The sequence below is a fragment of the Corythoichthys intestinalis genome, chromosome 12 (assembly GCF_030265065.1).
Source record: "Corythoichthys intestinalis isolate RoL2023-P3 chromosome 12, ASM3026506v1, whole genome shotgun sequence".
In the NCBI taxonomy this organism is placed as follows: Eukaryota; Metazoa; Chordata; class Actinopteri; order Syngnathiformes; family Syngnathidae; genus Corythoichthys; species Corythoichthys intestinalis.
In genome coordinates this window covers 11,311,198-11,338,901 of record NC_080406.1, presented here as the reverse complement: position 1 = coordinate 11,338,901, position 27,704 = coordinate 11,311,198, and the positions used below count along the sequence as shown (strand labels likewise).

The 27,704-nt window shown below is 40.4% G+C and overlaps 1 protein-coding gene across 1 annotated transcript in view; it reads left to right on the top strand.

Moving 5' to 3' along the window:
- hibch (3-hydroxyisobutyryl-CoA hydrolase) overlaps positions 1-26,023 on the top strand; it is a 50,159-nt gene extending 24,136 nt beyond the window's left edge. Inside the window, exons 12-14 of the mRNA XM_057851496.1 lie at positions 7,069-7,188; positions 7,271-7,304; positions 7,380-26,023. Of these exons, the coding sequence (XP_057707479.1) occupies positions 7,069-7,188; positions 7,271-7,304; positions 7,380-7,495 (270 nt within the window). The 3' untranslated portion in view covers positions 7,496-26,023. The remainder of the gene's footprint in view (positions 1-7,068; positions 7,189-7,270; positions 7,305-7,379) is intronic.
- The last annotated feature ends 1,681 nt before the right edge of the window (positions 26,024-27,704 follow it).

Sequence of the window (27,704 nt, the reverse complement as noted above, 5' to 3'; positions counted from 1 at the left end):
ACTTCATTTTAGCCACAGCCGGTGTTCAAGGTTGTAACTTGAGGTGGTTTTCCCCTATGAAAGATGTTTTTCTGTAACTTGAGGTGTGTTTACCAGGATATGCTATAGTAAGTTTCGGTTTTGTTTCTGTGATGTCAACCAGGGTTGTTCCGATCATGTTTTTTTTGCTCCCGATCCGATCCCATTATTTCCCGATCCGATTGCTGTTTTTTGCTCCCAATTCAATTCCAATCATTCCCGATAATTTTTCCCGATCACATACATTTTCGCAATGCATTAAGAAAAAAATGAATACAACTCGGACGAGTATATACATTCACCATATAGTACATAAGTACGTATTTGTTTATTATGACAATAAATCCTCAAGATGGCATTTACATTATTAACATTCTTTCTGTGAGAGGGATCCACGGATAGAAAGACTTGTAATTCTTAAAGCAGGGGTGGGCAAACCGGTCCTCGAGGGCCGCAGTGGGTCCTGGTCTTTGTTCCAACTGATTCAGCACACACAGTATAACCAATGAGGTTTCAGTGGAAACAAGGAGTACCTGACTGCAATCAACTGATTGCACTTGTTAGAAACCAGATTGGTGAAAGGCTGTCCTCATGATGGGTATGAACAAAAACCCGCACCCACTGCGGCCCTTTGTGGAATTAATTGCCCACCCCTGTCTTAAAGGATAAATGTGACTTTGTTTATTGTGACTAAATATTGCCATCTAGTGTATTTGTTGAGCTTTCAGTAAATGATACTGTAGCCATTTAAGTGTTCTGCCCAAATGCATGATGGGAAGTGCAACCATGACTGTGCGTAGTGGCACCAATTGATACATCTTCTCTGCATTGGGAAATAACATAGGGTGTTAAGAAAAAGATCAATCACTACCTTCCTGCCCCACATTGCTTCTCACGATATTTCTAATTGTTGAGAGAGGGATTTTAAGGCTTTAGCCAATTAAAAAAAGGTTTCAAAGACTGCCAAAATTCACTCTACTCATTTTACGCTGCCTTTTAGCTCTATGTATAGATAAAACGGCGCCATTATAGATTGAACGCGACAATGCGTGAGTGGGTCGTGCAGCGCATGCGTTAATTGCGTGAAATATTTTAACGTGATTAATTTAAAAAAAAAAAATGACCGCCGTTAACGCGATAAATTTGATAGCCCTACTTTAAGCCAAAACTAAAGACTCTGGATGAATGTAAGACATTTTGTCTGAAACGTTAAATACAATTAAAAAACGATTTAATTAAAAAATATATATATATATTTAAAAAAGGCATGTACGATATTTTTTTGCCGATTCCGATACTTTGAAAATGACGGGATCGGACGATCGGGACATCTTTAATGTCAACCCATAAATAGAGGCATGCCCTGCATTTCTCTTTTGTCCACATGCGGAGAGGCGCTTTGTGCGTGGCTCAGCGTCTGTACCCGAGAATCGAGCTATCGAGGTAACACTAGTCTTGGAGTTCAAACTTGAACTTCCCTGACATCGGGGTACTCTTTAGAGCTGAGCGGTTTAGCGAAAATTTACCATAACCGATATGGTTCACGATGACCCAGGGAATTTTGACCGTGTCGGCAAATTTGTTTTTTTTAATGAATTGACAAAAATCAAGTCTTTTCAGCCAGCTTTGACTATGTGTTGTTGGGCTATGTTCATTCCCCTTTAAGAACGAAGCCACTGTGCTTAGGTGTGAAGTCACGTAGCTATCAGGAAATCAAACAAACAGAAGCCCGGTACGCTAACGCTAGCTGCTAATGCTATAAGTTAATGTGATGGAGTCGGATAATAGTGTAACGGCTACAAATGACTCAAATTTTACGTCGGATGTCAAAAAGATCGTGTGTCGAAGCGATCGTATGTCCAGGTACCACTGTACTAAAAAAAGTAGAATCAACATGAACAAACTGGTTCATTTCACATACTTGTAATAAATTGGTTTAGCGTAGTTGATAACGTAAGTAATTTTATTAGAAGAGGTTAAAAAAAATCTGTGCAGCTCCATTATTTCATTACCATGCAGTGACGTTTTTCATGCACATTAGTGCAGTTTCCCGTTTCCGCGACAAGGTGGAGGTGTCCAGAGATTTACGGTTTGCGGCTCGCTTCCTCACCGTCTGGTAAACATCTGTTAGGAACGCTGGAACACAGCCAGGCCATTTGAGTGTATTAGTAATTAGCAGTAACCACAGTTAAGCACTTAATGGGGTTAGTCTTGGTTTTGTGTCTCCTCGGCTTCATCACAACCCCCTGTGTGGGGCTTGCAGGGAGAAGCTGTGTTTCACAGCAAAGTAGCTTTCCTAAAACTCATTTGCCTAATTCTGTTTTTTTCACCTACTGTAATATCCATTTGCATCGTCCAATCAGGTCAAACCAAGAAGGGATTATAAAAGAAAAAAAATACTCAAGATTAAGGGCCCCACACCCCACATACACTTCCGCTGTTTGTTGTTGATGTCCTCCTCATCACACTGGGGATTAATAATGCACAACACTTGGCTAAACCCTGCTGTTATGTAGCAGGTCAAATTGACCCATTTTTGTGTTAAAAAAAATCCAAACGGTTCATTTCACAGACTTATAAATTAACTAATTTGCTGCAATTGATAGCGATAGATGTCCATCTAACAACCTATCTGTTCATTTGCTATTATAAGTATTTTTTTCCCCCCATGTTCAGTTAGCTCATTCACTCCCAGCCATTTTCACCAGTGCAACCCCCTTCGCTCCCGGCCATTTTACTGGATTTTGACTGATTTTGCAAGGCCCACAGAAAATTATGTTCTATTGCTATATAAACATGGGACCCACCAAAAGAAAGATTAGACTCTCTTCTTTCAGCAGGAAAAAAAGTTCATATCTTTTTTCATTCTTTAGAGATTAGCATTAGAAAATAGCATAGTTTGAGCAATTTTCCAATTTCTGATGAAAAAACCGAGAAATTGAGCTTTTTGTAAAAGCATACATTTCAAACATAAGTTTGACTTTAACACAGCTATTTTTTTGATTTTGTGACATCCCAAACATCTGAATGTTTTCCTTCTACAAAATAACATAAACAACAAGACAAATACAGCTTTTGATAGCAAAGTAACTATTTATTTACACATAACTAAACTATTGAACTGAGAGATAACGCTGTTGTGGCCGCGACAGCGTTATCTCTCTATCTTTTCCCTCCTCGTCACCTGTTTCATCAAGATGGATTTTTTAAAATATCTTTCTTTTGTGGTGACCACTGCCTCGTGGCGGAGTTCGCCTGGCGAACTTGTGTGGGGCATGTTGTGTTCCTGGGGGGGAACTGGTTTAGCCGTGCGCGTTTCCGGCTGAGTTTCGGAGGTGCGGGGAACGCGAGCGGACGAGCACGGCGGCGCAGGCTCTGCTCGGCATGCACCACGGACTCAACGGCATCGTCCGCTGCACTGGTGGTCCCGGTTGTTCTGCTCAGTCATCCAGCGCCTGGCATCCCGGGTGTCCTCCCGCCGGCGCCCCGGCCGTGCGGCCCGGCTGTTCGTTCCGTTGGATTGGGTTGCGGGTCTTACCAAATGCGCTACTGCCCTCCAGTGGCTGAAACACACTGAAACAATTAACAAGCAAGACAAGCATGATGTTTAGCTACTCTCGCTTCGCTCCACATTGCGTCCCGAAGACCGCGCGGCGCGCTGAGTGTGTTTTACTTCCGCTTTACTTGACATATTTCAATAATCGCAATTTGGATGTTTGTGAATCGTTCTCAAATCTTCCAGGGCCGAAACGCGAATGATCTAAGAATCGGAAATTTCGCACACCTCTAGACTTGAGTATTTCATTTACTATTTTGAACTGTTAACTTGATTAGAGCTGAAATGAATACTCGAGCAACTCGAGTAACTCGAGTTTAAAAACTGATCCGAGTAATTTTATTCACCTCGAGAAATCGTTTATTTTGACAGCTCTAAGCATCACGTTTTGCTCGGACTACTTTTAATGCGGGACAACGCGCTGATGTCACGTGCGTAGAGGAAGAAGCATAAAAAAAAACTTACTGCAGCCGACAACCGCTACAAACGACGCCGACGTTGCTAAATACTAGCCCGCACATGCTACGTTAGTTGCAGCTAGCGTCTGACGAGTCTCATAGAGATCACATGTATGTTGAACTAGATGCACAATGACAGACTAGGCCGCGTCTGGGCAGCGTTAGCAAACAGCCGCCATCTTAAAGCAGTAGAGCGCTAAGCGCTAATAAAGAGCGCTAAACGCTAATATATAAGATTAACGTTACTGTCACTACTAGCTCATCTTACGTTAGCCCTGCGGAGGGCTAGGTTTCAATCAATTAAAACCACTTTCGATGCGTGGCTAACGTGTCTTACATACAGGCTTTAACATAACATAGCGTTGTGGAGTGATGAGGGTGTCAAATAAAAACTCAATAATGCTAACTATCAATTTTAGCTCAGTAGTCATTGCTGGATAAAACACCAAGTAGCACTAGTCCCTAATGTGCTCCAATACAGCCTGTATCATACATTTATTTTGAACAGTGCAAAAACTCAAAATCCTATCAGGACTTACAGTTTAGACTAACTTAAAACTTAACTAGAACTTAAAAATGGCTTGGCACAAATAGAAATTCAATTGAAAAACGTGAGGAAAAATCTTAACTTTTAAGTGATGTGTGTTATCAAGCGTAAAGGCATTTTAGGTGTGTATATGTATGTGTATATATATATATATATTTTTTTTTTTATCTAAAGGTTTTTTGAGTGAAAGTAGTGAATTAGTCTTTTTTTTTTTTTAATTCTAGTTACATCTGAGATGCAATTGTTGGCTGTTTTCAACAATATACATCAAAAATAAAGACATTGATTGACTGAAAATGATAAAATGTCTTGTTTTCTCATGTATATCTATAATTGCTCTTCACCTAAAAATATATTTGTTTTATCCGATTACTCGATTAATCGATAGAATTTTCAGTCGATTACTCGATTACTAAAATATTCGATAGCTGCAGCCCTAAACTTGATACTGAACTAGTAGTTTGGTTTAGCCTGAGAGGATTTTTGAACAATTTGGGAACTAATGTACAAAACATTAAAAGTGGAGTGGGGTATCAATAATCGATTTATAATCAAATCGGAGCCTCTGAATCATAATCTTAATCGAATCGTTAGGTCCCCAAAGATTCCCACCTCTAGTATTTTGCATCGCTATTTTGATTGGGAATGCCAGTTCTCTTTGCATTGTTGTTTAACTGCGTGAGAATAGGGCCTCATTAATAGACCCTACCCACCGACGTCACAAAATCACGTGCTCGCTGTATGGTTCCGCCCCCTTGTCCGTCATTTTGTGTCTGTATTATCAATGGTCTCAATTGATCGAGCAATTTATAATGCATTTCATGGAAGACCCGGTGCTTTCGGATGCCGTAAACTCACTTGATGTGTTGCCTAAAAGGCGTTATGTGGAAAAGCTTCAGTTTATCCATTCGCCAGATCCATATTTGATGCCTAAATCGATGTTTTTCGACCCGCTGTCTCCGCCGTATTTGCCTGACATCTGCTAGCTCCCCTGATATGTACAACTATCTTGTCCACACAAAATCAGCCTATTCTCACGAAAGTTTGAAAAACTTTAAGAGCTTGGAGGCTTATAAATACTTCGTTGCTGGTTGGGTGAAACAGGTCCTCATCCACAAAATTCGGCAGGAATCTATCTTGTGCTTGGAAAGGTGAGTTATGAAATTTTCAATTCAAAATCTTTTGTTATTGCTAACATCCACTGTCAAGTCTAATGTATTTCATGTCGTTTGTCAATGGAGTTAGGGCTTTTAATGTTTATATGGTTTAGCGATAGCACTCTCACTACATACATACGTGTATGTTGTCGGCGATTAGCCTAGCAATGATCTTAATTGTGGTTGTCAGCCCAAAACCCTCTAAATATATATTAAATGCATCTTACCAGATATAAAATGACTACTACATAATCTGTGGTAATCGTTTGGAGCCCAGTTTTCTCGTCGAATTGCAGTAGCCCATCTCGCTCTCTTCTCTCCGGGTCTCTCGGAATCCGGTAGAACTTCAAGTCTCTCCGTCTTCTCCGTCTATCTTCTCTGTTATTGCAACCGACCGCCACACACGCCTTCACCATTTTGATTATTAATGTTAACGAGCAGAAAAACACGCCGTAAATAGGAGGAATGTACGTAGCCGTAACAGGTAAACACGATGTGTTGACGGACAATTGGGCGGCACCAGTCAGGAGGGCGGAGTTGTGACGTCACGTGGGTAGGGTCTATAGATATCTGAGCGCTTATTACACATATTTATTTTGACTTTTCTTTTTATAAATTTGAAGAAAAGGTTTCATTAGGACCTTATTTTTCAAATTTTGGGATTATCTGATAATTGCTTCATTTTGCTGGCATTAAAGGTTAAATATTAGACATTAATTAATGATTCTAAGCTAAAAATGACAGAAATTTCAAATATTAAATACAATTACTTGCCTTTTTATGGCTAGGTTGAAACAAAAGCGGTTGCGCGACGTCTGTAAACGGGGGTTTCCAGGGTAACATGGACAAATTAAAAATAGTTAATGCGCCATGAATCTGCTATGGCAGCACATAGACATACAGTGGTACCTCTACATACGAAGTTAATTCGTTCCAAGACCTTGTTTTTAAGTCGAAATGGTCGTATGTCGTAAATAGGAGGAATGTACGTAGCCGTAACAGGTAAACATGATGTGTTGACGGACAATTGGGCGGCACCAGTCAGGAGGAAGGAGTTGTGACGTCACGTGGGTAGGGTCTATACAAATTGAAGCGCTTTTCTTTTTGTGAACATTATTTTTTTGAGAGATAGAAATATTATTTTTGTTGTGCTTTCACTAAATAATACTTATGTTTGTTGTGAAGGAGTTGCCAATAAACGGCGCAGTCCAATGAACGCCTGTGCCCACTTGCTTTTCTTTGCCTTTTAGCTTTCAATGTGCAAAAAAATGGCGTCATTGTAGTTTGAAGATATTGACCCGTGCTTATTTTTTCCCGGCTGCCCTCCTGCAGACATTGTCCAAGATGTCGCCCACGTCGCTGAAAATGACCTTTAAGCAGCTCCAACTGGGCGCCACTCTCAGCCTGCGGGACGTGTTGGTGATGGAGTATCGCTTGAGTCAGGCGTGTATGGTAGGAAATTGCTTGCTCTGGAAATCTTTATTTTATACTGACATTTATGTGAGCCCATAACGTTGTTTGTGTCATTTGTCAGCGGGGCTGTGACTTCTACGAGGGTGTCCGGGCAGGTGAGTAGGACATAGCTTCTCGTTGTCATTTCTCTTATTGATGATTAAAGTGCATTTTTGCACGTGTTTTACCAGTTCTGGTCGACAAGGACCAGAGTCCTAAATGGAAACCGTGCACCCTGGAGGAGGTAACTGATCAAAGTGTCGAAGAATGCTTCTCATCACTCGGAGAAATGGATCTCTCTTTGTAATGTCTGTTGGCATTTTCAAATGTACTGTCATTTCATCCAAGATTTCTGATTTTGAAATCGGTCGTGGAACAAAAGCTTGCAAATGATCACCTCTCGCAAAATCCCAACATAACAAAAAAAGGTAACGCAAAAGAGAAAGTAATCAGTGGCTACCAGTGATTGACCGTAATGGTTTTTTCAGGACTGATACCGATTATTAGTAGTTAGACGGGCCGATAACCGATTCTTCATTTGCAGTAAAAGTTGGCGTTAAAAAATTGAATAACGCAAACACTGAACGTCATTGAAATGCCTAAAGCATGTTTAGAAAATAATAAGGGGTGGCGTTCCCTGGCTCAGTGGTAGAGTAGTCGTTCCCCAATTCAGAGGTTGTGGGTTGGATTCTCTGCTCTGATGAACTCGTCTAAGTATCCTTGAGCAAGATACTAAACCCCACGTTGAAGATGAGGATATGGTATGAAGTGCTTTGAGGGATTTAAAAGAGTGGAAAGGCACAATGCAAGTGTAACTCTATTTACCACTACCATTTAACCAATCAGAGGACAGGGTAAATACTCGTAGTGCTGGAGAGAGGTGCGGCTGGATCTGAGCTGAAATAACCCACTTATAAAAGGATTTTTTCATATCAACCAGTCGGATTAAACATTTTTTTAAAAAGAGCCCAATACCGATATGCGTCAAATATCGGCCCCGATAATCGGTCTATCTCTAGTTGCTACCTTTACATGCGCTCAATATTTAGGTTCATTACTTTACCCAGAATTTTGTGTTAACATTCATAGTTTTGTAATTGTCATTTTCCTGCCTGAAGTACGATGCACATCACGAAAATACGTGAATGTGGCCTTTTTCACATTCCGTTGAACTCGACTAACTTGGAACTAAACCATATAAATCTGGCGATCCTGCTACTTTTTAATGGCAATAGAAGACTATTTTAAGTCGTTTGTATTGTTTTTCACTATGTATTATGCAGTAACAACTACTTCGCTTACTCAAAAGATTAAGATTCTTTGGGAATGGAGCATGCATAGGACATCAATGACTCCTTTTAGAAGGAATAGCACGATTGTCGTATACTCGGCCAGATTTATGGGTTAGAAAACTGGTTTGCTAAAGGAGAGAGAAAGTGAAAGAGACAGCGGGCTTCAGATGCGCCCCCCCCAACATTCACCCGTGCCTCCTCAGAATACGGAAGTCAACTATAGAGACTTCTGAAAAGTATATGGTGGAAAACACTCAGGTGACTTAAAATTCCGCACTGAAACCCCCAATTATGCTAAATTTCAAAATTGTCTTATATGCACGTGTGATACATCATTGAAAAGCTTAAAATCTCAATTTTCTGGGGGGGGGAAGTAACATTTTTAACAGGAGGGCATTTGAAAAAAAAAAATAAATAAACAGCAAAACCCTAACTGGAGCAGAATAAAAGACCCAATGATTTTAACGAGATATTATCGCGTACTTACCTCTTTTCGATCCAAAAACTCCATGTCACCAAGTGTCAAGACACAACTGTGAATTGCCACAGCCAGATTTTGGTGGGATTTTATGGGTGAAACATGGTAATATAACAAGGGTCGCGATGCAGATATCGAGATTTTCATTTTCATATATTGACCCTTTAAAACATTTTTTTTTTTTTTTTCCAATTTGTCTTTGTTTGGATCGATTATTTATCATCTAAAATATTGGAGAAAATGCGACAGTAACGAAAAAGATACAATTAAGCGATAGTTATGAGCAGTGTTGTTAATAACGGCGTTACAATATAACGGCGTTACTAACGGCGTTATTTTTTTCAGTAATGAGTAATCTAATTAATTACTTTTCTCATCTTGGCAACGCCGTTACCGTTACTGAGGCGGGAAAGGCGTGCGTTACTAAGTTGGTTGAATAAAAAAAAGTCTGAGAGAAACGGACTCACGGGGACGAGAGCAGAGCAGGAGTGGGGAAGACGCCGTTGCAACCGCGATGCTAGGTGGCTCCAATAATACCTGACTGCAGCCATAGCCGACAAACTACACCCACATGACAAGGTAGATATAATATTATAGAACTAGATGCAAATGACAGACACTGCTGCATTGCCAACATGTTTTAAGGACTACATGCGTTTGTAAACAGCCGCCATCTTAAAGCAGTAGACCTCTCAGGAAGGCCCTGATGTAGAGATCCTTCCTAGTGTAGCGCCTCTCTAGTGTGACAAACTATTATGAGAGGTGGCTAACCTGAGTTCTTTCCCTTTTTAGAAAAATCACAATTCAATTATCTTAATTCTTACTATCTGTTATATAGGCATTCACTGTGAATTTTGAAAATAAATATTTTCTATTAAATTATCAGTGTTCGATTTCTTTTCCCTAGTTTCTCATTATTGCAGTTTAAAATTCCAATTCAACCCTCACAAACCTCTTACCAAATGGCTTAATAAACACACCAGTTATGTATGAACTATATACATTTAATGAAAAATATAGGCAGTTGTTAAATAAAATTTGTTCTCCAAAAAAAAATAAGTTTTAACACAAATTGTCCACACACACAAGCTAAGCTATGGGCCCAGATTAATAAGTCTAAAGCCGGCAAAAATTAACTAAATTTGTCTTACGTGGCTGGCCAGATTCGCTGCTTGCGTGCGTAGTAGCCTTAAACAAAATGGCTCCTTCACCCAAAGGCAAAAATAACTGAGGGTACCTTAATGAATCCCGTTTTCTCCAAACACTCAGAAAGGCAAATGTTCGTTGAACAGGCGATGCTCCACTCTCTCACGATGCCCGTAGAATCCCTCTCCGTCGGCGGGTCGGCGTCGTCCTCCTCGTCGGCTTCGGCGTCGAGTGTCCCTTCTCCCAGTTGGTTCGTCCACAAACGCTTCGCTCACTTGTTTAGCAGGTCGCTAGACGTTTAGCCAAGTGTTGGGGCTCACCACGAGTCTCTTTGTTAGTGACGGGCGTCGCTAGCTTCTCGGTTAGCGACGCGCGGCCGTTAGCCTCTGTGTTAGCGACGAGCGACTGTTAGCCTCTTTTTTAGCGACCAGCTCCACTCGTCCCGCTTGAGTAGACCACTCAAAGCATCCAACAATGATGGTTGACGTCCTCAAAGTCCTCTTTTTGAGCACTTTCGCCAAAAGTCAATCAACAAAGTCCACAATTTCTCAGCTCTTGCACTCGGCCGTTCCCAGACGTCTTTCCCCTCAGCCTTCTCGAACGTTCTTCCTCTCTCTCTCTTCGCTCGCTCTCACGCAACCCCGGAAGTCCTTACTCCCAAACGGTCATGCAATCAACATTTTTTAAATCTAAATATACATCTCTTTTTACATATAATTGTGCAAAACATCTCAAAAACTGTTTAAATGAAAAAATAAATTACAAACATGAAATAATTTTACAGAATAGATTTTTTGCTCATAATATATAGTAAACACATAACTTGGTGGTTAATGGATGTAAACCTTATAAACTTTTATTTCTCCAACTATTAATATAACATTTGTTTGAAAATACTGATGTATTTTTAACTATGTTACACCCTCCCCCTTTTAAAATGTCTGTGTCCTCACCAGACACTAAATTTGGGCACTGGTTTGGGAAACAATTTAATGTTTACCGATCTTAATGACAATACCACGGTGAACTATAGTCAAAGGCTTTTCACTAGGTTTACCGAGCTCGTCATATGTAAGTCTAAGAGTAGGTTTACGGAGTCTTTTAGAATCAGGCTTAGAACGAGTCTTGGGTGCTAGACTGCCTTCTGAATCTTCATTCTTGGGAACTTCTTCATCTGACTCCAACTCCACTTCATTTTCCTCTTCTGAATTGTCATCACATTCCTCATCTATCTTGTCTTGAGATTCATGGGTTATACTTTCTGGATCCAATCCATCCTCTTCCACAGATTCCTCTTCAAGATGCTCCTCTTCACTTAAATCCAGATCTGACTCCGAGTTTTGGTCATGTTGGGATTCAAAGATAGGATCATGGTCGAATTCAATGTCATTCTCTGTATTCTCTGATCTAGCAGCTTTCCTCACTCTGTGTGCTGTAGGTGACTTGGCAGTTTGGGGAATAATGAAATACTCCATATCAGACGATGAATCTGAGGTTTCTTGTAGCTCTCTTGTCTCTAGACTTGGAACTCTCTGATGATTTCTGGAGCTTTTTGATCTGGTCTTGGGCCTGGCAGGTGGCTCTTCAGCCTGGCACTCAGATGGCATTCTAACAAACTGTCCAATAGGCAGAAGATGATCCCTGTGGATTGTCTTTGTCCCTGGCCGTCCATCCTCGCGTTTGATTTTGAACACAGGCAGATTTGGCATCCTTCCTATTACAACATAGGGTTCAGGATTCCACTTGCTCTCTAACTTGTGTTTTCCTCTCAGGCCCAAATTTTGGAGTAGAACTCTGTCGCCCATCTCTATGGACTGAAAAGTTACTCTCCGGTCATACAGTTTTTTGTTTCTCTGGTGTCTTTTGTCTGCAGCATCTGAGGCCAACTTGTATGCTTGCTTCAAGTCTTCCTTTAGCTTTGCGACGTAGCGACTGTGGCATGTGCTCTCTATGCCATCAGGGGACGTACCAAAACAGAGATCAACGGGTAGTCTCGCTTCCCTACCAAACATTAGGTGATAAGGCGAGTACCCCGTTGAATCACATTTTGTGCTGTTGTATGCGTGGACGAGATAGGGCACATGCTGACTCCAGCTACGTTTTTTCTCTCGACCAAGCGTACCAAGCATGGAGATCAGAGTTCTGTTGAACCTCTCTGGCTGTGGGTCACCTTGAGGATGATATGGCGTGGTTCTTGATTTTCGAATACCCATCAGGTTCAACATTTCTTTTATCAGACGACTTTCGAAGTCTCTACCTTGATCAGAATGGATTCTTGCAGGAAGTCCATAGTGCACAAAATACTTTTCCACAAGTGTCTTTGCCACAACTTGTGCCTTTTGGCTTTTAGTCGGAAATGCCTGTGCGTATCTGGTGAAATGGTCAGTGACTACTAGGACGTTACTGATCCCCTTTGAGTCTGGTTCCATTGATAGGAAATCCATGCACACCAAATCCATGGGTCCATGGCTTATGATCTGTTGCAACGGAGCTGATCTTTGTGCAGATGTCTTGTGTGTGACACACTCGCCACAATTTCGGATATACTCTTCCACTTCCGATGCCATTTTGGGCCAAAAAAATCTACTCCGGAGCAGATCAACAGTTTTTTCTTGTCCAAGGTGCCCAAGATCATCATGCATGGCTTGCATAACATTCTTGCGGAAAATTTTAGGAAGAACCAGTTGACTGACCTCTTCTCCAGAAGGTTTTTTGCTTAGGCGGTACAACAATCCATCTTTTAACGAAAGTTTTCCTGCTTCTCTTTGAAGTCTAACTATTTCAGAATTTGTGGGTGCATCAGGCCAGTGTCCATGCTTTATGGCCTTTCCAGCTTCTCTGATGGCTTCGTCTTCCTCTTGAGCTCTTGTCAGACTTTGCTTTGACATCTGTTCAAGGGAATTCAACTGAATTTGTGTGGGATGTGCATACAGGTCTGGAATGCACTTGGACGATGCACCTAACTGAGCGACATACACTGGTGTAGTATAGGTGGGTTCTGAATTGCAGGCAGGATGACAAAGAGTCTTGACCCCAGACTGTGGTATCGTCACCCAATCGTCATCTTCAGAATTGACTTGGTTTCTTGACAGCAGGTCAGCGTCGATGTTCTGTCGGCCTGGTCTATACTGGACATCAAACTCATATGTGGACAAGGCAGCGAGCCAACGGTGCCCCACCGCATTGAGCTTGGCAGTTGATAGTACGTACGTTAGAGGGTTGTTATCAGTACGTACCGTGAATCTTGCTCCATACAAATAGTCATGGAATTTGTCCACAACTGCCCACTTAAGGGACAAAAACTCCAACTGATGAATAGCGTAGTTTCGTTCAGATACGCTTAACTTTCTGCTTGCGAAAGCAACCGGGCGCAGACCTTCTGGGTATTCTTGGTAAAGTACTGCCCCAAGTCCCTTCAAGCTTGCGTCCACATGCAGAATGTAAGGCTTTTGTGGATTTGCGAAAGCCAATACAGGTGCATGGGTTAGGCAATGTATGATTTTGTGGAATGCGTCAGTGCAAGACTTGTTCCACCTTTCTCCAAAAGGCTCTGACTCTTTCAGATAGACTTTGTTTGGATCGGGGGCTTTCTTCTTACTCTTCTGAGTAGGTGCATAGCCTTTGGTGAGTTCAGTCAGTGGCCTGACTATTTCTGCATAACGTTGGATGAATCTTCTGTAGTAGCCACAAAAACCTAGAAACGATTGCAGCGTCTTCAGATTTGTTGGCATGGGCCAGGTGGTTACCGCTTCTATCTTTTCTGGGTCAGGGGTGACACCATCGGCTGACACTATATGCCCCAGATATTTAACTCTCGGGAGACAGATTTGACACTTATCGACTGAAAGTTTTAACCCAACCTCTCCAAGTCTGTCTAGGACCTTGAGAAGCCTTTCTTCGTGCTCTTCAAGTGTTCTACCGAAAACAATTAGGTCGTCAAGGTACACTAGAACTTGCAAAAGGTTCATGTCTCCCACAGCTTTCTCCATTAACCTCTGAAATGTTGCTGGAGCTCCTGTGATGCCTTGGGGCATTCGTTCAAACTGGAAAAATCCTAATGGGCAAATGAACGCCGTTTTTTCCTTGTCCTCTTCTGACATAGGAATCTGGTAATACCCTGAACGCAGGTCAAGCACGGAGAACCACTGACTTCCTGTCAGAGCGTTCAAAGCATCTTCAATGCATGGCGTCGTATATTGATCAGGTATTGTACGACTGTTCAATAATCTGTAGTCAATGCACATTCTCACAGTCCCATTCTTTTTCCTGACAACGACTATTGGAGAAGCATAGGGGCTGCGAGACTCTTTGATGATGCCAGCTTTTAGCAGTTCTTGCAAATGCTTTCTTACATCTTCAATATCTGCTGGTGCTAATCGACGAGATCTTTGTCGAAAAGGCCTGGAATCTGTTAATCGGATGCTGTGCTCGGTCCCTTTTGCCAATCCCACATCCCACTCCTGTACTGAGAAGACATGAGACTTCTGGGCAAGCTTTCGTCGTAGTCTGTTCTTCCACTGTTCAGATATTGTGGAATCCCCGAAGTTGATTTGACTTGCATCAAACTCTGAGGGAGTCTCCTCTTTGGGTGGAATGTTCTCCACCGAGTCAATGTGAAACATACTTCCAACTACTGTTCCCACTGGAAGAGAAATGTCTCGTGTTGATTCATTTTTTACCAGTATTCGGAAACTGTTGATTTCTAATGCTTCACTGGGCACAATCATTGGATGAATAAACACGTCAGCAGGTAATGTGGTTACTGGTGCCGTGTCCATCATCAGGATTTCTTGCTCAACTGGGTGCTTTAGGTCAACTTTGCACACAATTTGCATCGCTTTATCTGGTGACAACAACAAAGGACCTGGTCCCATCCATCGAACACGCCCAGCTTCGTCGCCTTCTTGAGCTGGTAGCTCAACACTTGACGGCGTACTTTTATTTGTGCCGACAGAAACACGAAGCCCTAGTGCACTCATGACATTAGCATTGTCTTTAAACTGGTAGGCCAAACGTCTGACGTGGCTTGTGTTGGTGCCAACAATTATTGAGGCTTGTCCTTCCACTCTTGGACTGGGACATATGAGGGCTAAGACAGTGACTATTTGACTTGTCCCAAACACCTCAGCTGGATATTCAAAGTCGACTACAACATATCCACGGTACGGGTAGCTAACATCTGTCAGACTTAATCCCCATAAATCTAGTCCTTCAACTGGAGAAATGGGAACATCAGCCAAATGTTGCTGGTACCAGGACTCAAATATTATTGTCACCTGGGAACCACTATCCATCAAAGCAGTACCTTCGTGCCCATTTACTTTCAATGTCACCAAGCTAGGTGGTCCAACCAACCCCTCAGGAATTCCAGATATTTTTGGCACATCAATTGCACTTTGTGTGACTGAACAGTTCACCTGAGTTGTTTTGGCCTGATTGCATGCTTGACTGTTTTTTGACAAATTCAGCGCTTGAATGAGCTTCTTTATCACTTTAGCTTTGTTTTCCGAATTTGGGCACTTGGCAGCAAAGTGTCCACCTTCTCCGCATTTATAGCAAAATCGCTCCTCCGAACTTTGTTGCTGGCGTTGTGGATAGGTGCTAGCTGGTTGGGACATTTTCACTGATGAGACAGCCACTTGAGGTTCCAACACTTTATTGCTGACTTTTTGTTGCAAGCGTTTTAACTCTTTCTTCAAAGCAGCAACTTCTCGATCAGCGTTACTATCACTGTCTTTTGCATTAACGGGACTCTTTGGAGCATTTGTGGCTTCGGGAGTCGGGTTTGAGACTACTGCAGCTACTAAAGCTTTCAATTCCTTTATCTCAGATTTTAATTGTTGTATTTCAGTTGTTTTTACATCAACAGCTTGTTGTACATATGAACTTTGTACAACAGGAAAATGTTTTCTTCTTGAAGCTTCATATTCTTCTTCTGTGCGAATCTCCTTTAGCAACTGGAGAAACGATGGGGGTTTAGCTTTTCTTTCTCTTAGTCGAAGATTAACCAGCATCATATCTGAGGCAACTGCACCCCGCAACAACTGTTCTAACCTTACTTTGTCAGCACAATTAGCCAAAAGACCACCTCTTTGGACCACCCTACTCAACGACTGTTCTAGACGTCTGAGGAAGTCTGAGAGTTTCTCCGCTGGCTGCTGCTGCAACAAACGAAAGGCAAAATACAGCTCTTCTCCTGATTCTGCTGTCCCAAAAGCATGCTCAAGTGCTTCTAAACAGTCTTCTGGACTTACTTCAGGATCACCAGTGCGTGCTGCCTGAACAATATCAAGGGCTGGTCCTCGCAAACTTTCCATCAATCTTCGCCTTTTTTCTTTGCCAGAGCATTCACACTCTTCCACAAGTAGTCGTGCCTGACGTAACCAATGTTCAAATTGTTCCTCTCCAGCCGGAGTGGGCAACAATCCTGAAAATGTTCGTAAACGGCGATAGCTTCCTAAATCGTTCGACGGTTTAGTTTTGCCGAGCAACTCACTCACTGCTTGTAGAATGGCTGCTGTAGACTTAGCCGCCTCCTCGGTGTTGGGTGATGGTGCATGCGCGTTCGTTGTGGGATTGCTATCTGCTTGCTCTTGTTCGGTCATTTTCCGGTGTGTTTCACTAGTTACTGGAAAGTGATCAGCTGTGAGCACAGTCCAAGGTCCTCCACCATCAATGGGGTAAACATCAACTGGGACCGATTTACGTTCGACAGTTTCTTTGCATTCACACAAAGCTAGAAATTGTTTCTGTTGTAGGCTTGACGTTCTAGCTCGAACACGTACACGTCCAAGACTCTTCACCGTTTCCATTGTTTCTTCAATGGCTTCTGTGTTCACATCTTCAAACATGAGCACCAAGACCGCATGAGCCTGCTCTAAAGACTCACTTTGGCACCAATCTTTTAATTTTTGTACTAACTGCACTTGAGTTTCCATTTTGGGTTTAAATGAATCACTGACTAATTTACACAATTTACTTACAAATTTTCACAGAATGCACAAAAAATACAAATTATCCCAGCGGTGCCTCCATTTTTATGTAGCGCCTCTCTAGTGTGACAAACTATTATGAGAGGTGGCTAACCTGAGTTCTTTCCCTTTTTAGAAAAATCACAATTCAATTATCTTAATTCTTACTATCTGTTATATAGGCATTCACTGTGAATTTTGAAAATAAATATTTTCTATTAAATTATCAGTGTTCGATTTCTTTTCCCTAGTTTCTCACTATTGCAGTTTAAAATTCCAATTCAACCCTCACAAACCTCTTACCAAATGGCTTAATAAACACACCAGTTATGTATGAACTATATACATTTAATGAAAAATATAGGCAGTTGTTAAATAAAATTTGTTCTCCAAAAAAAAATAAGTTTTAACACAAATTGTCCACACACACAAGCTAAGCTATGGGCCCAGATTAATAAGTCTAAAGCCGGCAAAAATTAACTAAATTTGTCTTACGTGGCTGGCCAGATTCGCTGCTTGCGTGCGTAGTAGCCTTAAACAAAATGGCTCCTTCACCCAAAGGCAAAAATAACTGAGGGTACCTTAATGAATCCCGTTTTCTCCAAACACTCAGAAAGGCAAATGTTCGTTGAACAGGCGATGCTCCACTCTCTCACGATGCCCGTAGAATCCCTCTCCGTCGGCGGGTCGGCGTCGTCCTCCTCGTCGGCTTCGGCGTCGAGTGTCCCTTCTCCCAGTTGGTTCGTCCACAAACGCTTCGCTCACTTGTTTAGCAGGTCGCTAGACGTTTAGCCAAGTGTTGGGGCTCACCACGAGTCTCTTTGTTAGTGACGGGCGTCGCTAGCTTCTCGGTTAGCGACGCGCGGCCGTTAGCCTCTGTGTTAGCGACGAGCGACTGTTAGCCTCTTTTTTAGCGACCAGCTCCACTCGTCCCGCTTGAGTAGACCACTCAAAGCATCCAACAATGATGGTTGACGTCCTCAAAGTCCTCTTTTTGAGCACTTTCGCCAAAAGTCAATCAACAAAGTCCACAATTTCTCAGCTCTTGCACTCGGCCGTTCCCAGACGTCTTTCCCCTCAGCCTTCTCGAACGTTCTTCCTCTCTCTCTCTTCGCTCGCTCTCACGCAACCCCGGAAGTCCTTACTCCCAAACGGTCATGCAATCAACATTTTTTAAATCTAAATATACATCTCTTTTTACATATAATTGTGCAAAACATCTCAAAAACTGTTTAAATGAAAAAATAAATTACAAACATGAAATAATTTTACAGAATAGATTTTTTGCTCATAATATATAGTAAACACATAACTTGGTGGTTAATGGATGTAAACCTTATAAACTTTTATTTCTCCAACTATTAATATAACATTTGTTTGAAAATACTGATGTATTTTTAACTATGTTACACTAGCGAACCTAAGTACAGTAATTTTTTTAAAATCTAAAATGCTCCTAAATCGGCAAAATCTTAACTTAAATCTATCTTTAAATGATGAAACAATTTTAAAACTTACACATGTTTAAAGTAGACAGAAGGGAACTAATGCAATAACGGGAGAAATTTTAACAACTTTAACGATTGATTCACAACTTTAAATGACTTCCACACATAGCAAAGGTTACTAGCTAGTTATCGCAATACCCTTTTGTCTAGTTAAGTTGAGGGTAAAGAATTGGGCTAGGGCCAATTGTCCCCCAAACCCTTTAAGCTTCACATTGTGTGACCTGTTTTTTTTTTTTTTTTTTTTTTTTTTTTTGAGAAAAAAAAAAATATATCACTAGTTACTTTGCCAAGTAACTAATTACTCTTACATTCAGGTAACTGAGTTACTAACGCAATTACTTTTTGGGAGAAGTAATTTGTAACTGTAATTAATTACTTTTTTAAAGTAAAATTAACAACACTGCATGGCACTAAATGCGTTAGTAGACAGCCGCCATCTTAAAGCAGTAGACTTTTTAGGACGGCTCTGTTGTAGAGAACCTTCCTAGCGAACCTAAGTAACTTTTTATCTAAAATACTTCTAAACCGGTAAAATCTTGACTTGAATCTATCGTTAAATGATGAAACAGTTTTAAAACTTTCATATGTCAAAAGTAGAGAGAAGGGAACAAATGCAATAATGGGAGCAATTTTAACAACTTTTAACAGTTGATTCAGGGTAAAGGGTAAATTAGGGTAAAGAATTGGGCTCGGGCCAATTGTACCAAAAACCTTCACAAAAAACTTCACATAGTGTGGCCAATTTTTTTTTTTTTTTTTTTTTTTTTTTGAGGGAAAAAAAAAAGTAATTATCACCAATTACTTTGCCAAGTAACTAATTACTCTTACATTCAGGTAATTGAGTTACTAACGCAATTACTTTTTGGGAGAAGTAATTTGTAACTATAATTAATTACTTTTTTTCAGTAAGATTAACAACACTGGTTATGAGGTAGATATCCGTGACCTGTTTACAGACGGTAATTTTTTCATTGTGACGTAATTTGTTTGAAAGTTAAAATATGCAAGTGAATAATTTTTTTTTTAAAACCCTATATTGCCGTATGTATCACATTGGATACACCTAAAATTTCATGATTTTGAGACTAATTCAGTTGTGACATTTCTTTTTGGAAAAAAAATGATGGATGCAAGTCAACACATGCATCTGCAGGTTCCATGAAAAAAACAAACAGGATATAGCAAGGGTTATAGACCCTACCCACCAACGTCACAAAATCACGTGATTGGTGTATTGTTCCGCCCCATTGTCTGTCATTTTGTGTCTGTATTAGCAATGGTCTCAATTGATCGAGCAATTCATAATGCATTTCATGGAAGACCCGGTGCTTTCGGATGCCGTAAACTCACTGGATGTGTTGCATAAAAGGCGTTATGTGGAAAAGCTTCGTTCTATACAGTCGCCAGATCCATATTTGATGCCTAAATCGATGTTTTATGACCCGCTGTCTTCGCCGTCTATGCCTGACCCTGATATTTACAACTATCTTGTCCACACAAAATCACCCTATTCTCACGAAAGTTTGAAAAACTTTAAGAGCTTGGAGGCTTATAAATACTTCGTTGCTGGCTGGGTGAAACAGGTTCTCGTCCACGAAAATTCGGCAGGAATCTATCTTGTGCTTGGAAAGGGGAGTTACGAAATTTTCAATTGAAAATCTTTTGTTCTTGCTAACATCCTCTGTCAAGTCTAATGTATTTCATGTCATTTGTCAATGGAGCTAGGGCTTTTAATGTTTATATGGCTTAGCGATAGCACTCTCACTACATACATACGTGTATGTTGTCGGTGATTAGCCTAGCAATGATCTTAATTGTGGTTGTCAGCCCAAAACCCTCTAAATATATATTAAATGCATCTTATCAGATATAAAATGACTACTACATAATCTGTGGCAATCTTTTGGAGCCCAGTTTTCTAGTCGAATTGCAGCAGCCCATCTCACTCTCTCCTCTCCGGGTCTCTCGGAATCCGGTAGAACTTCAAGTCTCTCCGTCTTCTCCGTCTATCTTCTCTGTTATTGCAACCGACCGCCACACACGCCTTCACCATTTTGATTATTAATGTTAACGAGCAGAAAAACACGCCGTAAATAGGAGGAATGTACGTAGCCGTAACAGGTAAACACGATGTGTTGACGGACAATTGGGCGGCACCAGTCAGGAGGGCGGAGTTGTGACGTCACGTGGGTAGGGTCTATAGATATCTGAGCGCTTATTACACATATTTATTTTGACTTTTCTTTTTATAAATTTGAAGAAAAGGTTTCATTAGGACCTTATTTTTCAAATTTTGGGATTCTGATAATTGCTTCATTTTGCTGGCATTAAAGGTTAAATATTAGACATTAATTAATGATTCTAAGCTAAAAATGACAGAAATTTCAAATATTAAATACAATTACTTGCCTTTTTATGGCTAGGTTGAAACAAAAGCGGTTGCGCGACGTCTGTAAACGGGGGTTTCCAGGGTAAAACGGACAAATTAAAAATAGTTAATGCGCCATGAATCTGCTATGGCAGCACATAGACATACAGTGGTACCTCTACATACGAAGTTAATTCGTTCCAAGACCTTGTTTTTAAGTCGAAATGGTCGTATGTCGAGCAGGATTTTCCCATAGGAATACATTAAAATTCCATTAATTCGTTCCACACCCAAAAACCTACACTAAATCCATAATAAATACTGCTGGTACAATTATTATAAATGGCAATTAAACATAGCAAAATAAATAAGTTATTAATAAAAATCAGAATAATATAATAATGATAATAATAATATTAATAATAATAATAAAATAAAAATGATTCCGTTAATAATGTAACAAATTGGATTCTAATGTGGCGGACACTTTTTGCTGTACCTGAATGCACCGCGGGGCTGACGTCACAGTGAGATAGGTCAGTGCGGTAGAGATAATACTTTCGTTTTCTTGAGAGCACAGTCAACTGCAGAGGGCAATGGGCGTTTTGTGTTGAATAAGTTCTTAAATAAATTATAAAAACGTGACGAAGCTGGCGATTTCTTTGGCGACGTTACCACAATAATAATTGTCACCTTGACTTATAAAGACTGGCGAACGGTGGTCGGAAGAGGACCGTGGAGCTGTATTGTTGAGCCAGCTCACGGATGCGCACCCCACGCTCATATTTTTCTATAATTTGCATCTTCATTTCAAAGGTAAGCATCACTTTTTTCCTTGTTTCACCAACTGTACCAACTTTTTGGAAACCTGTGTTGATTTCTCACACAAGAAAATCCGCCGTGAGTTCGTTTGCGTTGCTGTCGTGTCGTCGTATTTCGAGCATATCGTCGGATGTAGAAACAAATGGCGCGTCAAATTTTACGTCGGATGTCGAAAAGATCGTGTGTCGAAGCGATCGTATGTCGAGGTACCACTGTATTGTTCTATCAAAAACAACAGTTCTTTTGGCTTAAAATACAGCTGTTTATTTTTAAAGAGGGGTGCAAGAGCAGAAACTGCTTTTTCAGCCTTGTCTGTGTTTTCCGCCATATGCTGTTTTTTTTGTTTTTTTTTTTACCATCTATGGGAGCTCATTTGTTTGTCAGAGCTGGCCTTCTGCTGTTATGTCCAATCAGGAGCAAGTCGAACTTTGGCCTTCTTACGCATTTAACTGTTAGCAAATATAAACTGCAATCTCTACTACGACAAGGGCCAAATTGTATGGGCAAGTGGTCATGTCTAATCCAAAGTGTTTTGTGTAGAGCAATAAATTAGAATTTTAACCCAACGGTTGTAATCTGGATTTAGAATAATATGGAATATACACGTTTTTGTGTTTTTGAATGTGTTTACATGGTCTTGCATAACTGGGTTATTGCCAAATACCTGATCATTGACAGAGTTATTGACTGTTTGTAAAAGTAGCCACTTCTACTGAATCATCATGGATACAAGCAATTTAGTGGTGTATAAGGAAAAAAAGTGATTTCAGTGTTGCACGCTATACTCAAGAATGCATTATACACAATGAATAACGCAATCACTGTACTGAGGATTGTGTAACAGGCTATCAGAAATATGACTAACGCTTATTGATGAGCCAACTTTGAAAACAACTGTGACAATTTGACTTTTGTATTGTTTCTATACAATAGTGTACACACACACATAGGCTACCGTGCCTGCCCAAGCCCTCAAGTGTAACATTAAACAAGCAATTTAATCTTTTCTGCTCATTTCTGTGACTGACAATAAATGATGTGGAAAGAATTTTACAAAAAGAGTCATCTTGTGTCACCTGTTTTAACCCTCCTGTTTGTTATGGGTCAAATTGACCTGCTGCAAAAGAATCCAAAAGGAAAAAAAATGGACATAAAATGAGATAATACTCATGCCATCCACAGTGTTTTAAACTTTACAGTAGGTCAGTTTGACCCTCCTGTTATGTGGCTTAAAGCAACACTCAGGCTAGGTTCATACTGCAGGTCTTAATGCACGAATCCGATTTTTTTCGTGTTTTTCCGACCAAAGTCAGGCATTAACTTGACGGTCTGAACGGGACAAGTCGCATAGAAGTGGAGCATTTCAAATCCGATCTGATTCACTTTCGTATGTGGTTCAAATCCGATCTGGTCAACATTTTTTCAGAACGTGACTGGCGGTCTGAACTGTCAAGACTCCCAAATCGGAATTCATGCAGCAATTACGTCAGCAAACAGTAAGCCATGTAGGCATTAGCGCCTAGCTTGAACTCTGCTTTTAAGCACGAAGCGGGCTTGACCACAGTCATAAAAAGTAAAATGAAGAAAAGACTAAGCCTTACAATTTTCGGTTTTCATTCTGTGCGCCGAATGAGCAATTTTCATTATCGCACACATGGCCGAGTCGGGGAAAACTGACGCAGCTACGTCATTTCACGCACACACGTCAAGGCTCATGTGTATGTGTTCTATCAGTCTACATAAACTTTGAATATAAGACTTAACGGGGATTATTCATGTTTGTTATTTGTGTCCTCTTTTTGGAAATCAAAATATGATCACTCTGGAATGACATACAGCTAGCATGTAAAAAATGTTTTTATGCTTCTGCGCATGAGGGTCTCTCGCAGTCCGAGATGCGCTCAGCAAAATTTGTGCGCATGCGTGATGCTTGAACGGTCTCAATGGACAAAGGCAGTCTGAATGGGTACGCCAAAAAAACGGATGTGGCAAAAAATCAGATTTGTGCATTAAGACCTGTAGTAATAACCTAGCCTTTGTAACTTTTCAGTTTGGACGATTTTAGTAACTCCTGTGGACTAGAGCGGTAGTGTTTTGCCTTAAAGGGAACCTCGGACTTAAAGAGCATACGACAGGAGAAAAAAAGTCTTAAATAGCATTATTATGTGAATTAGAATCATATTTTGAGACGATTCGACTATATACAAGAATTTAGCAAAGCGCAGATGACGAGAAATTAGTCTTTTAATCTGCCGGTTAGACACGCCTACCATTATAGGGCTCTAGCGTCCCCAACAGGTGGATGACGTCAGCGGGTGACTGGGCTCATCGGTTTTACTATTCAGCCCATTGAGGGGGAATTATTCAGAACGAGGAAAACGCGACGAAGAGAGCCGCAAAACGTCATTGTTTCAGTCTCTCTACTCCAATATTTTTACAGGATATTCTTTTTATCCAAGTATTTTTCCCCAATAACTAGATAAATGGCTTGAGAAGGACCAGTCAGCCCGTCAAGGGGGAACTATTCACAACGAGGAAAACGCGACAAAGAGAGCTGCAAAATGTCATTGTTTCTGTCTCTTCAATATTTTTACAGGATATTCTTTTTATCCAAGTATTTTCCCCAATTGCTAAATAAATGGCACGGTCATGACAAATAACAGTCTTGTGCTAAATGGAATATGAAATCATAAAAATGCACTTATTCAGGACGACATGGCAAAATTACTCCATAATGGTCAAAACTGTTGACTTCACCTTTACTGTCGCACCTCCCGAGCGATATTTTATGACACCTAAATCGGACATATGTCATTTCCCTTCCCCGGCTTCGGAGAATGTAAACAAACCAAGAGGCGTGACAGCTAGCCGACATGCTAACCCGAACCGTGTGATGTTTCAAAGTCATCGAAGCGGAAAATCACACATAACTAGCCTGGATTATTTGACATGACGACTGGGTTGTCGATTGTCTTTGTGGATCGGCAAACCGCCCGGCGGAGAGCAATTTACAGTTCGTTCCCCGGAGGAGGGCGACTGCAGTTGTTGTGCAGCTAACGTGCAGCTAATGTGCATGAGGAGAGCTTTTTACATGCCTATCAATGATCAAACGTAAGTAGTCCTTTATTTAAAGAAAGTTTGTAGTGTTTACTTTGTAATCGCTGTATTCGTATTTGACATAATACAAAACAAGATGTTTACTCACTTCCTCGTAAGTCCAATGGTCCCACAGTAGTAGGGCTTGTTTTGGCCAATATCCACAGTGAATGGGAACATTTTGAAACTCCAAAAAGGCGCACACGCCTCTCCCTCATAAAGCAAGATTTTTCTGCAGCCGTTAGGCTGGCGTGATGCGAAAAATAAACTCATTAATCCGCAAAATCAGCTGAATCCTTAGTCCTCATACACAACAGTACGGCTGTTTAGTGAAGAGGACGTCTTCACCCGTACACGTCACAGCGCCCTCCTCCTCAATGCAAGACTAAAGCCGGAAGTCATTTTCATGGCGCGGGATTCAAAAAACTAAAATATAGCGATCGGTTCCACACACATCCAAGCGGTCCATATCATTCAGGAGCATAAAGTACCGCGTGTATTATGAAATAAACATGCTTTTTCGTGTCACATGCACTTTAAATCACTTGTAGGCTCTCTAATAAGATACAGTTTTCTTTTACTAAAATATGTTATTAGAGACATATGTTATTAGAGATTGCCTTTGATTTAAAAATGTAAAATATTTAGTACATGATTTATGCCCGCAATGGACGCTCGGGTTGATGACGTAGTTTGTAGAAGTGTGCAAAATTTCCGATTCTTAAATTGTAGTATCAAATTATTTTAACTCGAGACCCCCTCAAGATATAAAATAGGTGTCATTCAATCAGTTGACATATTATCAAATATTATGAAAATATTTCTTAAAGGTTGAAAAGTTAGTGTTGCTTTAAATGATTAAAAGGTATGCATAAGTTTCTTTTTTTTTTTAATCTACGTTTTATTTTTATTATTTTTATTCTGTGATTAAATGCGATCTTTTGTCTTGGTTTTTACGTTGTGTTGATTTAAATGTGATTTTTATGGTTTTCATGTGATGTAAAGCACTTTGAATTGCCTTTTGTTGAATTGTGCTATATAAATAAATTTGCCTTGCCTTGCCTTGCCTATGAACTGCATAAAAGGTTCCTATTTTTTTGAGTATTCTATGTGTCATTGGCTGCCATTGTCAGCGATAGATGTCCAATTCATTTGAATTGAGGGAGCCGGCTGAGAGTTCGTGCAAAAATTTGAAATGCACAATCACAAGATTGATTGTCCTGTATACATTAATTACATTTACATGGCCAAGCAGAAGTTTTATTGTGAAAACAATTAGCATGCCTTGTTCTTTTCTTTTTTTTTTCTGTTGCTGGTGCGATGACTCATCCTTATATGGACAACGTGTCTCTTGTGATGTAGTGCCGTTGCTGCTTTATGTTCCCATCATTTAAACAAACTGCAGTACAGCTTCATTTAGCAATGTTTTCTTTTCCCGCTTGGAATGTTAATAGTTCCAACATATCAGGTGTGAGAACTGTATTTGATTTATGAATATTCTTATTAATGTAACTTTTGACTGTTTAAGTTGTGCAAGATCCCATTCAGTTTGAACTGAGTCTCAATAGATTTTAACAAGGCTTTATTGCAGGTGTGAATGCCATTAACCAAGATGAACACTTGGAATTTTTAATCTAGAGTGGTTAGGAAATAAAGAAAGTGCTCATAAACGTTCATACACATAAACTGTTTTATGACCTGGGCGCACCCAACTTCCTGCTCGAAAGTTACTTTATTTTATTAGCGTTTACAACCTCGTTAACTATTATGTAACGTCATAATCTTCGCCAGTTTATTTTTATTGTGCAAGTGTTTGAAGAACATCAACAGTGGACAGAGAAATGTTCACAAGATGACTCAGATTAACAAAAACTTGATAACTAAATCAGCTTTGTTTGCATGTGGTGTATGCAAGCTTATAAATTATATTTATTGCGTTTTTCCTCGAAAACATCACTTCCTCGAATCATTTTTACGTGTAGAACATCCAGTACTGTAAAGTCAATGATGTGCCTCCTCAGTCGTGTGTTTTTTGTACACTAGTGTGTGAGCGGCGCCTCTCCGGCGGTTCTTTTTATGGCTCTTTGTGTCATAAAGTGATACACGAAACCAAGTACAATTGGAACGCTCACAAGTGACTGACTCATAGAATCACTACAGTAAAGATTTTGAATTTTATCCTTTATCACACAGCAACTGGCAATGTTGAATAGTTTTGATATATTGTTTTCCCTTTGATACACTAGAAATATTTTTTAAAAATCTAAAAATTTGCTTGAGATAAACTTAAAACTTCCATCAAGTTTCCCTGCAGCAAAACAAATGCCGCTTAAGACCTGCAGAGTGCACTTTTAATCTTTAGTGTGCTAGCAATATGTTTGGGATTAGCCAGTCAGCATAGATTAGCACACGGGTCTGTTTGTCTCTTGGCGATGTGTTCGTAGCTACAAGCACACTGTTGATTCCTATCAGTTTGATAGGCCATTCAAAAAAATACCTTGTGGGCTTTAAACTGAGTGCCACCGGGTCAAACATTTTACTGACGCCGAGTCACAAATGCTTCCTAAGTGTCATCAAGTCACAATTTTTTCCTAAGTGTTGCCGAGTCACCAATTTTGCCAAATTTTTCCAATTGTCGCCGAGTCACCAATTTTCCCAAATGTTGGCGTGTCACCAATTTTGCCAAATTTTTCCAACTGTCGCCAAATCACAATTTTTTCCTAAGTCACCGAGTCAAACATTTTTCCAGGTGTCAAACATTTTTCCAAGCGTCAGAGTCAAACATTTTCCAAGTTTCACCGAGTAATTTTTCTTAATGTCGCCGAGTCGCAATTT